Here is a 12,928-nt window from a genome sequence, read left to right as displayed (position 1 = left end):
TTGTGGAGACAAGATCTTGGTAGATAACACACGATGGCTTCAAACTTGGAATTGTTTTTGCCTCAGCCTCTTGAACACTGGTTATTACAGATGTATGCTACCATGCCTGGCCTGAGCCAAATCTTTCTGAACCAATGTTCTACCGCATCCTCTCTCTTATCCTCTTCTCTTGGCAAGTCAGAGGCTAACATGGAGGATTCCATCGTCATGTCTTTTCACATCATAATTCCTTCCTTCCTTAAGTGGGCAGGCTCCTGCTAGGCAGCCTCAGTTGTGTGTCTTATCCGTGCTAGGAGCCACAGAATGGAGACTTATTTATTACTATCCAGTGTTTGTATGGTTCTCATGTGCCCACGGGCTACTACAGCGTGTGTGTGGAGGTCAGAGGCTAACTCTATGGAGCCAGTTCCCTCCTTCCATCTTCTTGTGGGTTCTAGGGAGTGAACTCTATGTTTTCAGTCCTTGTGGCCAGTGCTCTTACACACAGAGCCATCTCAGCAGCGCTTTCCTCGCTTTAAAATATTCACGTGTTCCACCAGAGCTCCTTACGTTCTAGTCCCATGTGTGTTCCCAGGGCTTGCAGTGTATTGTCTAGTGTCTCCCATACAGGGGCATCCCTATACTTACATCCATGGCGGGCCACATTCATCAAGGTGGCCTGTCACCCCTCATGGAGAAAGACGGCTACCCTGGATTTTCTTCATGGATGCTCCACCCTAACATGCTTAGCTGCATATCTTAACAACTTTAGCAGAGGCCATGCAGTTGCTCCACCCTGAATCTTTGGTTCTGTCATGTTTGTAATGCTGCATTCCGTCTGGGAGAATGTAAGGAAACGTCTGTATTCCGCTCAGATAGGAAGCTATCTGACCACAGAAAGGATTCCATCCCCGTTCAGCCAGTGAATTTACTGGAATTAAGAACAAGGGTGACTCAAAGGTAGCAGCATCGTTGAACAGTCCTAACCAGGTTTAGTGGCACATGCTTTTAATCCCAGCGCTTAGGAAGCAGGGTCAGGAGGATCTCTGTGAGTTCAAGACCAGCCTGGTCTACATCATGAGTTCCAGGACAGCTGTGGCTATGTAGAGAGATCCTGTCTAGAAGGAGGAGGAAGAGGAAGGGAAACAGGAGGAAGAGGAGAAAGATGAGGAAGAGCAGTGCTATCCCAGCATAGGCAGCTCATGAAAGGCTACAACACTGGAGTCTCCAGTCTAAATTTTGGTGGCTGATTTGGAGTTGCTTTAGTCAGAAAGCAGCGATGTAGGAAAGAGAACACCCCAGATGTTATGGTTTCTGCCTATAATCTAGAGATGAGGCAGGAAGGCTATAAATTCAAGGTCAACTGGGACTATATAGCAAGGCTTTTTTAGAAAAGAAAAGCCTGGCGGGGAGGTGTGTGCCTGTACTCCGGCACTGGGAAGGCAGAAGCAGGAGGGTCAAAGGTGTTAATACTGTCATCAGTGTCACAGTGAATTCAAGACTAGTCCAGGATACATGAGATCTTGTCTTGAGAACCAGAGAGGGAGGGTGGAAGGAAGAAGGAGTGGAGGGGAGAGGGTGGCAAGTCTAGGGAATTACCAGTGCTGCATCACAGAATTACCTTGGGAACGCGGCCGGTGCTCAATTGCTGGGATAATTAAGAGGCTGGAAGAGCTTAGCGAACGAGGACCATCGCTAAGGTAGCAGGCAGACATATGCACAGTGAGGATTCCCTTGATAAGTGAACTTATAACAGTGTGTTCAGGTTGCCATTTGGCTGTGGGTGGCTTGATGTGGCTTGTACAGGGTGAAGGCATGAACAAACGTACCTTTAGTTTTGTCACCTCCTTTCTTTCCGTTGGCTGTGGAACAATGCCTGTGTTCTCCCTGAGACTGGCCTCTGAAATCAGCCAGCGGTGGGCCGGCATCTGTGTGAGGTGGAAGAGTGCTTAACCTGTGGGGTGCCGTGTCCTCGGCCAGCTGTGACTCTGGTTTCTCGCAGTGAGCAAGCTGTGTGGGAAGTGCAGCCCTGCAGAGGTGGACATCCTGCAGCCCTCCTTCAACTTCTTGTACTGGAGTCTTCACCGGACCACACCCAGTAGCCAGAAGAGAGGTACAGGGGCCCAGGCAGCCACGGCAGAGGCCAGTACCAGGGGTTCTACAGTTTCTCTTCTTAAAAAAATTCTAGGAGTTTGTGTGTGGCTGACGGTGATAGAGGCTCCTGATTCTGATAGTCTGTTATTCTTCAAAGTACAAGGCTCCTTAGGTCGCCTCGGTGATCTGTTTGTTTGTTTCTATGTGCTCTGAACCCTAGTGGGTTCTCAGCGCCATAGAAGAACCAAGCTGGATGCCAAGCCTCTTCCCTGTCTCTCCTCCTTGCAGCTGCTGCTGTACTGCTCAGCAGCACAGCCTTGATTGAGCTTCTGGAGAAGATGCTGGCCCTCACCTGGACAGAAGCAGGCTCTCCTAGGACTTCTCTGCTGTGCTCAGCCTGGCTGCTCACTGCCTCCTTCTCCACGCAGCAGCACGAAGGCAATTTGCAGGTTCGTATCTAGTGCCTTGTCTTTGGAACATGAGATGCGCTGGAAGCAGTGGCAGAACGCCTGGGCTCCGCTCGCAGTTCTGTGGCCTCTTAGATATGTGACCCTGGCAACTGTTCTGAATTTCAGTGTTCTTACCTTCGAAGTGGGAAGCGGGGGAGTCAGGGTTGTTGATAGGGTTTAAATATAAGCAGAACACCTACACGTCAGGTTGTATTCTTGGCACAGAGAAACACAAAAGGACTATCACGTTTGCCCTGCCTTTTAAGGAGTGTGATTGCTAAGCAGAGCCTTCACGTGGGACTGTGCTTGACAAAGGTGGTGGGCAAAGGTGCTACGGGGCGGAGAGTACAGTGTGGGCAAGGGCATTAAAATGCACAGTTTTAGGACATGGGACATATATTTAGGGGTGATCTGGTCTGCGTGGCTAGAATGAGGTTGTGAGCAGCTAGATCGGTTTAGACACGAAAGCAGGAGCCAGCTGTGACCCTGTCGTGCCCAGCGGCAAGACGCAAAGGGCCACATGTCATCAGCTGTCATTGTCACTGCTGGAGGTTGGGGCGGGGAACACGACAGCATTGGACAGACACACAGAGAACCTTTTTCCTTTCTGTAGGACCTTGTCATCCCAATGCCCTTTGTGAGCTCCGCTCTTGGCTGTTTCATGTTCAAGCGTCTCTTGCCCGAGACTAGCTGCTGCTCGAGGACAGACCATCCCTGAGCCTCCATAGTCCAAGCACAGCGTGTCAGCGCCGCCAGCCTAGTGATGGCCACACAGGTCATCAGTTAGGAGGGAGATCCGTTTTGGCTCCTACGGTGGTGACAACCTGTAGCAGTTATGTGCTGGGGCAGACCCTGCAGGGTGTTGTGTAGGGTTGATTTTTGTTTGTTTTTATTTATTTACGGAGACAGGGCTCCTCTAGGTAGCCCTGGAACTTGCTGTGTAGGTCGGGTTGGTCTCCACCTCACAGGGATCTGCCTAGCTCTGCCACTGGAATGGTGGGATTAAAGGCATGTATAACCATGCTTATTTGGTTTTGGTTTGGGGTTTTTTTTTTTTTTTTTGAGATAGGGTGTCATGGGGCTCAGACTGGCCTCAGTTTGCTGTGTGACTGATTCTGGCCTTTAACACTGGCCATCCTCTTGCCTCTACCTCCTGAACGTGAGTGATTTTGTAGGTTAGGGTGACATGTTTGATTCAGAACAGAAACATTCCCTATCTTTCTCTGTGAGAAGCCTGGACCACTTACACTTCCGTGGCCATGAGCCTGGTAGAAGCTTTCCCCTCCTTTCCTCCTTCCTGACTTTGCCTGGCCATCAGCGTGTACCCAGCCAACAACCTGCTCTAGGCTCTGCTGCATCCTAACCCAGTCTGGGATGTTTAAGGAATTTCTTTGTGCAAGACTAAGAGCCAAACAGAGTAGTAATTCCTGCCCTCTGACAGCTCCTGGTGGAGGTGAGCAGAACAGGCCGGCTTTGAACCTGTCGTCCCTTCTAGCTGCTCAGTTTGGACACGAGGTGCATGTTTACTTTCGCTGCTCCTGAACCAGTCTCCAAAATAAATCTGGAGAGAGGGAAAGCAGGAAGCACTGGCTTTGCTTCATAGATGAAGAAAGCTAGACAGTAGCTAGGCAGGTGGAGAGGGGCATAGTGACTTCCCCAAGGCCACACAAGCAGCACAGCCAGCATGTCTTTCTTTATATTTGTATAGCAATTTACTATGTAATGCAGGCTGGCCTCAGACTCACAGTCCTCCTCTCTCAAGGCAAGAGCCACCATTCTTGGCCGGAGCCAAAGTTTTGATTTGGTCTGTGGGGATCCTAGGTCTTCTGAGTTAGGGAGTAGAGACAGAGCCTGAACCTCAGGTGAGGCTGAGGAAGGCTTCCTGGAAGAGCAGACAATGCTCCTAACCACTGAGCCATCCCTCCAGCCTGAGGAAGCTGGAGGCTGTTGATGTTGGGGTGGGGAGTGGGAGGTAGGGGGTAGGGGGCCGGGGTGTGACTTCAGAGAGAAGTTAGTTCTCTAGGTGCAGGCTTGACTGTCCTCTTCATGCTCCTGACAGGAAGGCTCGGAGGGCTCTGGGTCACCTCTCTGTCTCAATGTAATGAGGTGCAACAGGAGGTGGGCAGGGCATTTTCTGCCCATGCTTCCAGAACACTGAAGGCTTAGCCCTTCCTCTGCTTCCCTGCCAGGTCCATCAGACGTTATCTGTGGAACTGAACCAACTATTGAAGACTCTCAGCTTTCCAAAGAAAAAGCCTGCCTTGCTGTCAGGTACGGTGTACCAAGTAGGAGGGGAAAAAGCCTTTCCCATAGATTCTGAAATGGGACCGCCCGCCTAGGTCAGAATTGTTTAGCAGCACTGCTCCCCCACCTGGGTAGAAGGTGGGGGAGGAGGAGGAGGAACTGAGTGTCAGGAGTCTCCTGTTTCCAGCCGCCATCCTACGGTTCCTGCGGACAGCCCTTCAGCAAAGCTTTTCCTCGGCCTTGGTGGACTTGGTACCCTCAGGGGGTCCACCACTGTCCGCTCCTGAGGACGCTGTCCTAGCTCCACTGGGAACATCACAAGTGCTATCCCTGCTCATTGGGCTCCAGAACCTCCTGGTGCAGGTAAGGCTCTTGCTGAGTGGGCCCCTGGCAGTGGGGACTCCTGTTCTCAGGGCAACAGGAAAAGATGGCAGAGTAGTCACTGTGTCACATACCTGAAATCCTGGCAGTGGGGAGGTGGAGGCAGAAGGGCCAGGAGTTCACAGACATCGAGTTAGAGATCTCCAGAGGAAGAGTGTGGATAGAATGGCAGACATGATACAGTTCTGATTCCACCCTGGAGAGGCTGAGGAGCAACAGATGCTCACTCCATGAGGCTGGATACCTCAGCGGGCCCATTTTGGTGCTGAAGGTCCAAAGCAGCAGTTCCCTTTGAGGGTTGCATATCAGATATTTATATTATGATTCATAACAGTAGCAAGATTACAGTTATGAAGAAGCGCAATAACCTTACCGTTGGAGGTCAGCACAGCGTGAGGAACTGGATAAAAGGGTGGCAGCATTAGGAAGGTTGAGAACTGCTAGCCTAGAGGATTTCTGAAGAGCCACCCCTCTCCAGTTGGTGTAGGAAGCAGAAGGAACTGGGTTCTGATGTCAGTGAGGGATGGCAGCGGTAGCAAAGAGACAGATAAATGTGTGATCAAGGTAGAAGGAGTGGCTAGTGAGACAAAAAGCAAGCAGGCAAAAATCAGCAATCCTCTCCTGCAACCCCCACATCTGGGCCACCATGGGAACGGCACTGCCCACGCTGAGAGTGGGTCTCCCCACTCAGTTACCCTAATCCAGACAATCTCTCACAGCCGTGCCCAGATCCAGTGAGGCTGACAGCTCAGGTTAACCTCACAGTTATCCTTAGAATATAGAATATCTAAGGCTAACCTGGGCTACACAAGACCCTATCCAAAACAAAACAAAATCCTGCAGTGACCACCAAGGCCTGAATTGGCTTCTGACCGAGAAGTCTGGGGTACTAATGGCTTCAAACAGCTGGGTCCCAGAGTCTTGGCCTAGATCTCCTCACAGCTCAGCTCTGTACTCCCCACTGTTGGCTTTCTTCTTGTAGGCTGCATGAGCAGCAGCTCCAGGCTGATATGCTTAAAGGAAAGAAACTCTTTCCTTGAAGTTCCCAGCCTCGAGTCTCCTTAGCCCGGTGGAGGGTATGATCACCATGCTAGGCTGTGGGGTGCTCTGAGCGGCCTGGCCTGGGTTAGTGGATCCTGGAAGCTGGTATATATGTCAGCTCTGCACAGCTCACACAGGCAGAACACGGCACAGGGGTGCTTCTCCGAAGTCAAATTGTTTTCCAGGAAGAACGGATCCTGGCCAGGCAAAACAGATGTTCCCCCAGAGGTGTTTGCATTTTATAGCCCAGAGGATTCTTGGAGATTATTGTTTATGTAGCCATCACATGCTAAGCCTAGAAATTCTGCACCAGGGCCTATGAAGGGCGTTTGACAACCCAGGGATTTTTTCCATGTGATGGTTGCTGGAGCCTGTCCTGTGGCATATCTATATACAAAGCTCTAGGTTCTTCAGGGGTCACGCATTTGCCATGTCACAGCTCTCAGCTCTCTCTTTTCTTTGCCTTCAGGAAGGTACCAAGGTTTGACATTAATTGTATAATCAAAATATCTTCTTGTCCATACTAGTTCCATGTTTCTAAAGCTGAACATGAAAACCTAATGATCCAGCTATGGTTTGTCAACTCCTAGAATTTCCCTACGTTTTTCTTTAATGGTTTTTCTCAGATCCTCTGTCTCCTGCTTACTACTATCACCTATTAATGATATAGATGTAGGTGTCTAAGTGATAGGTTATATGAAAGACTTGAATTTCCTGCATAGCTGTTTTCCCCAAGGAACTACCGTTAGTTTTATTCTCATTAACACAGGCTTTTGTTACAGTATCCTAGCTCTAGCTTTCAGTGAGAGGCCTTTAATCGTAAGGAATACAAGCAAAAGTTGTGCAGTGAATTTCTACCAAGGGCCGTGAAGGGTCAGTCCAGCTTGTCCCGAACACTGGAACTTTGTCAGACAGCGCCTTCGGGATGCTTGGCGTCCCCACATCAGACTGAGATCCTCAGAGCACTGAGTCTGGTTCAAGTTTGTGTTTTCTTCCTCCAGGAATCAAGGGTTGGGCATGGAAGCACATGCCTTTAACCCCACCACTCAGGAGGTAGGGGAACACAGGCAGATCTCTGAGTTCGAGACCAACTTGTTCTCCTGGTCTACGCAGTGAGTTCTAGGACATCCAGGGCTACATAGTGAGACCCTGACTCTAAACAAACAAGCAGATTAGACTAAAGTATCAGATATTTCTCTGTGTGTGTGTGTGTGTTGTGTGAGTTTGTGTGTGAGTGTGTGTGTTCAAGTATACATGAATATGTATTCATGTGTATGGAGGGCACAATGCCTCAGGCGCCATCTACTTCCAGGTTTTGTTGCTGTTTGTTTGTGAGGCAGAGTTTCTATTCCGCTTTGTTCTGAGACAGGGTCTCCCACTGGCCTGGGACTCACTGATTAGGATAGTTTGGCTGGCCAATGAGCCCCAAGGAGCTGCTTGTCTCCACCTCCTCCTCATGGAGATTGCAAGAGTACACTACCACACCCAGCTCCTTCCTGTGGATCCTGTCAGCATTTTAGCAACTGAACCATCTTCTCAGACCCTCCCCCTCCCAAATATCAGCTTTGATTGATGCTGTTGAACATCATGACTCAATATTGATGGGATTTAGGGTGAGAATGGGCTATTCCTGGATCTGAAAGATTTTTTTTTTCCTGAGACAGGGTTTCTCTCTGTAGCCCTGGCTGGCCTGGAACTCACTCTGTAGACCAGGCTGGCCTCGAATTCAGAGATCTGCCTGCCTCTGACTCCCTAGTGTCACTCATGTCCTCTCCATGACCCTTTACAAACATTAATCTTCTGTTTGCTACTATACTATTATTTTTCCTAGAATTTCATATATAATAATTGGACTTGTGTTTCTGGTTTCTATCATTTAGCTTAATGCTTTTGAGATATTATTGTGTGTATCAGTAATTTCTTTTTATTAGGAAATGCTATGCCCTTTATAGCTGTCCTACAGTTTATCTCTTTACCTACAAATAGAAAGTTTGGATTTCTAGACTGTTGGTGCTTATACTCTTCAATTAAAAAAAAAATTTTTTTTTTTTTTTTTTTTGAGAAAGTCTTATGTAGTCTAGGCTGGCCTTGAACTCCTAATCCTCCTGCCTCTGCCTTCCAGTGATGGGGTTTCAGGCATGTACCACCACTCCCAGTTCTGAATAAAGTAGCTCTTACTGTGGTACAAATTTGTATGTGGATAAATATTTGTTCGTCTTGGGTGAACACCTAGCAGTGGGATTGTTAGGTCAGAAGGCGTGTTCCTGATCTGCTTGTTTCTCTGTAATGAGTCATCACAACCACAGTGATCTAAACAGCCTTCCCCCACCCCCACCCCCGCCTGCTAACCACCTCCCAGTCCTGTAGGTCAGACGTTTGGGTGAGCTCACCCCTCCGTCTATTTAGTTTAGCAGTGGCCTTGTGTCTTGTAATGTTAGAAATCAACCTGGGGTTCTGACATGCTCTGTCACTGGGGTTTCCACTTGGACCCACGTGGCTGAAATTCAGTGTTGACCAGGTTGGGAGCTTCCCTGTGGGAAGGGAACTCTTCCCAGGGGCTTCTTTCAGCTCTTTGAGATTTGTCAAGTTGTATCTGACAATCCCTCCATTCTCAACCCCACAATGGCACGGGTCTCATGCTTCAATCACGGTGATTCTTCTGCCACGGAGCAGGGAAAACTAAGAGGTTCACAGGGTTGTCAGTCTGTTTCATTTTAGCTCTTAGTGCAGCGATTATTTCAGAATAGTGTTAATTTGCATCTCCCTAAGGACTGATGACAGTGAATTTTTTTCATGTGTGTTTTTTGTTTTGTTTTTGTTTTTCGAGACAGGCTTCCTCTGTGCAGCCTTGGCTCTCCTGGACTCGCTTCGTAGACCAGGTTGGCCTCGAACTCACAGAGATCTGCCTGCCTCTGCCTCCTTTCATGTGTTTTTTTTAAAGGACTTATTTTTATGTGCATTGGTGTCTTGCCTGCCTGTACATCTGTGTGAGGGTAATGGATCCTATGAAACTGGAGTTATAGACAGTTGTGAGCTGCCATGTGGGTGCTGGGAATTGAACTCGAGACCCCTAGAAGAGCAGCCAGTGAGTGCTCTTCACTACTGAGCCATCTCTGCAGCCCTCATGTATTTTGTTAGAGTTGAAATTTTTGTTTGATAAAAGGTTCAAAAAAAAAATGAGGCTGGAGAGATGGCTCAGTGGTTAAGAGTCCTAAGTCTGATCTTCCAAAGGACCCAGGTTCAACTCCCAGCACTCACATGGCAGCTGACAACCATCTGTAACTCCAGTTCTTGGAGATCCAATGCCCTCTTCTGGCTTCTGTGGGTACTGCATTCACAAGGTGTACTTTCATACATACATATACTCACACATATAAAATATAAATAAATCAATCTTTAGGGGCTAGAGAGATGGCTTAGTGGGTAGGATCATTGGCTCCTCTTGGAGAGGACAGTTCTCTGCAGCCACATGATAGATCACAGCCATCTATAGCTCCGCCTATATGGCCTTCAAAACCCACTTCTGGCCTCTGAGGGCACTGGGCACACATGTGGTGATAAAGACATACACACAGGCAAAACATTTATACACACAAAACACAAGTAAATCAATCTCTTTTCAAAAGTTTGTTAGAGCTGGGTGCCATGTTGTGGCCCTAATCTTAGCACTTGGGAAGTAGAAGCAGGAGGTTGCCACAAGTTTGAGGCCAACCTGAACTACACAGTAGGATCTCAGTCAGCCAGGTAAATAGTAGTGAGAGAGACGTTTCCAGAATCAAAAGTTATGCTCCACAAAAAGGTGTTACTTTATAAATATAAGCACTGTGCTTTGTACATGACAGATGACTCTTACAAGCATTTAAAGATTATCTATGGGACTATATTCCATATCTGAAACACTGAAATTTAAATAAAACCTTTTTCTTTATGTGTGTGTGTGGTTGTTTGTTTTGAGACAGAGTTCCTCTGTGTAGCCCTGGCTGTCCTGGAATCCACAGAGATCCACCTGCCTCTGCCTCTGCCTCCCGGAGAGCTGGGATTAAAGGCATGTGCCACTGACCCTGGCAACAACTTTTTCTATGTTAAAACTAAATAACCCCCCCCCACACACACACGTGATCCTGATCTTAGAGTTTGAGGCCAGCCTGCACTACATGACATGGTGTCTCATAAAAACAAATCCTGAACCAGCTTCTGTTTTCATTTTTTTGTGTTGTTTTCTTTCTTTCAGAAAGACCCTCTATTATCCCAAGCCTGTGTTGGCTGTCTGGAAGCCTTGCTCAACTACCTGCATGCCAGGAGCCCAGACATTGGTACAAACCTTCCCCAGTCTCTTATTTTCCTGTGATCAAGATTTGAGGGAATTAGCCCCTATTCTATGACCGCCCCAGTGATTTGACAACACTGTGGAGGACAGTCATGCCCATTGTAAGGGTGTGGGCACTGAGAACCAGAGTGTTCATGTGAGCCACCTAACCGTGGTCACAGCGCTCGAAAGGAGCAATTGCCTGCCTCTCACAGTCACGGGATAGACTTTCACTGAGTGTCCATATGGGCTGGTACAAGTGCAGGCAAGAGACCTCATGAACCCAGATCCAACCAATTTCCTGCCTACAGCTGAGCAGCACCCCCCACCCCCAGCCCTTTTGCCGATAGGAGAAGCTTCTCTTGAGCATGCTCCGGGGTCTCCTGGAGAACAGCACTAACCACCTGAGGACTAATGTTTCTTGCAGCACTCCATGTGGCCTCCCAGCCCTGGAATCGGTTTTTGCTGTTCACCCTCTTGGATGCTGGAGAGAATTCCTTCCTCAGGCCTGAGATTCTGAGACTTATGACCATGGTAAGTATAGAAAGGAAGAGTTCTATGGTTGGGATGTCAGCTTGGTGTTGCTAAAGAGGTCCAAAACATGGCAGCATTTTAGGTGTCCCTAATCTTCACAGAGTAGGGGTGGGTGGCCTTCACCTTACAAGAGACCTGCCCAGGAGTTTCCTATAGTAGCTACATCTATCCTTAGGACACATTTTTCTCCTATTTTTCCATGAATCAGTTCAAGATCTGTTGCCACAGGACAGATCCCGGTACTGAGGATGTTCACGAGCCACATGCTCGGCCTCCAAAGGCCCCTCACTCTGGAAAAGGAGGAAGACAAGTAAATGAATAGTTAAAGTTGATATTTTGAATGATAAGAGTATTTGTCACAGGCTAATTCTTGTTGAATAAACAGCAAAAGAACAAGCTCATGGGTGACAGTGAAGATCACCTGCAAATAAATCAGAGGTTACTGTGAAAAAACAGAGGAAAGTAACTGCTTTTGTGAACTGCCCAGGCTTGAAGGGTTATTAGACAGAAGGAGAGGATGTTATGGGGCATGAAGGGAGAGTAGTAGGGCCAAGAACACACAGGGAGGTTACAGGACATTCACAGTTCATCTTGGCCATGAGTTTGCCATGCAGGGCTTGGGGAGGAGGGAGCCTGATGAAGTCACTCAGGCCAGCGCTCTCGGGATCTCAGTCGACCTCATTTGCCCTTTTCTCCTGTGAGACAACCATCCACTTTCACCAATGCAGAGCTTAAAAAGCGAGGTTCTGGGCTTTAGAATCGTGTCCCCAGCTCAGCGCTGGGCGCGGCAGTCCACCGAAAATGGCATCTTCTCTAATAATAGGCATTTGGGCTTTCATCCCTGGGCTAGTTTGTACAGTACCGGAGCAGCAGCATCCTCTCTCGTGAAGAGGTGCGTCTTATTTTGCAAGGTGTGGCGCTCGCTGACCTGTCAAATCTCTCAAATGATACCCTCCAGGCTCTGCACGGCTTCCTCCTACAGGTGAGTGGAAAGGGGATGCTACAACAGCTTGAGGCCAGGCCCACAAGACCATCTGCGGGGGGTGGACGCTCTTTCCGCTGAAGCCATTGGGAAGTCAAGAGTACAGGAAGTGGGGACAGTGAGAGAAGGCCCGACTTTCCTGTCCCTCTACAGGTCCAGAGCACAGGCCTCATGACTGACCACAACACAACCCAGACCTTGCAGGCCTCCTTGGAGGGCCTTTGCTCCGGTGCCTTTCCAACCCAGCCACCCCTTCAAGACATGCTGTATCCTTTCTTGCGTCTGGGGGCCTGGGCAACATCATCAAGACCATGAAAGGCTGTAGCATCATGGTTTCCCCAGTCCAAGAAGGGAGGGGTGGTGATTGGTAAGTCCCTAAGAAAGCCTGGGGTTGAGACCAGTCACGGTAGCACATACCTGTAAATCCCAGCCCTCAGGAAGCTGAGAGTAAAGCCTGGGCTGTCCAGGTGGCCACAGTTCCTTAGGTCGTGAAGTGCTGAGGAGGAATGCTTCTCACCCCTGCCACTTCCTTTCGTTGTATAGCAACTGCTTGGTCCCAATTCTGGAATCCCTGCCACCAATTTTAGAAGCACCTGTGCGCTTATGTGAGCATTCTTGTCCCTTGGGGCTTCTGGAAGTGTGATATTCCCTCCCCCACCCCTTTGGCTCCATTTCTCTTCTATTCTCCTCTCATGTTTCATACCAGCTGCCTTGGAGGTGTGTCTGTTTCTCTGTCCCACATCAGAGACTGAGCCTTAGGACATAAAGGCCCTGGAAAAGAAAGAAGTGAGACCTGTAGACAAATTCAGGACATAATTGTTGAGGGGAAAATGACAACCTCAGTCCTTCGTCTGGAGCCATTTTACTCCATAGTGGAAATGGAATCAGGAAATTAAAAAAAGAATTCGTTTACAATCC

At 48.6% G+C, this 12,928-nt stretch overlaps 1 protein-coding gene across 1 annotated transcript in view; it reads left to right on the top strand.

Annotated features, from left to right (window-relative positions):
- Positions 1–12,848, top strand: part of Mei1 (meiotic double-stranded break formation protein 1) — a 59,033-nt gene extending 46,185 nt beyond the window's left edge. The window contains exons 23-31 of the mRNA XM_060388957.1: positions 1,982–2,092; positions 2,362–2,522; positions 4,712–4,793; positions 4,954–5,129; positions 10,420–10,501; positions 10,922–11,028; positions 11,879–12,010; positions 12,164–12,276; positions 12,717–12,848. Of these exons, the coding sequence (XP_060244940.1) occupies positions 1,982–2,092; positions 2,362–2,522; positions 4,712–4,793; positions 4,954–5,129; positions 10,420–10,501; positions 10,922–11,028; positions 11,879–12,010; positions 12,164–12,276; positions 12,717–12,762 (1,010 nt within the window). The 3' untranslated portion in view covers positions 12,763–12,848. The remainder of the gene's footprint in view (positions 1–1,981; positions 2,093–2,361; positions 2,523–4,711; positions 4,794–4,953; positions 5,130–10,419; positions 10,502–10,921; positions 11,029–11,878; positions 12,011–12,163; positions 12,277–12,716) is intronic.
- Positions 12,849–12,928: the final 80 nt, after the last annotated feature.

The sequence above is a fragment of the Meriones unguiculatus genome, chromosome 8 (genome assembly GCF_030254825.1).
Source record: "Meriones unguiculatus strain TT.TT164.6M chromosome 8, Bangor_MerUng_6.1, whole genome shotgun sequence".
Taxonomy (NCBI): Eukaryota; Metazoa; Chordata; class Mammalia; order Rodentia; family Muridae; genus Meriones; species Meriones unguiculatus.
Note: the sequence above shows the minus strand (reverse complement) of the source record. Positions and strands in the feature narration are given on the sequence as shown.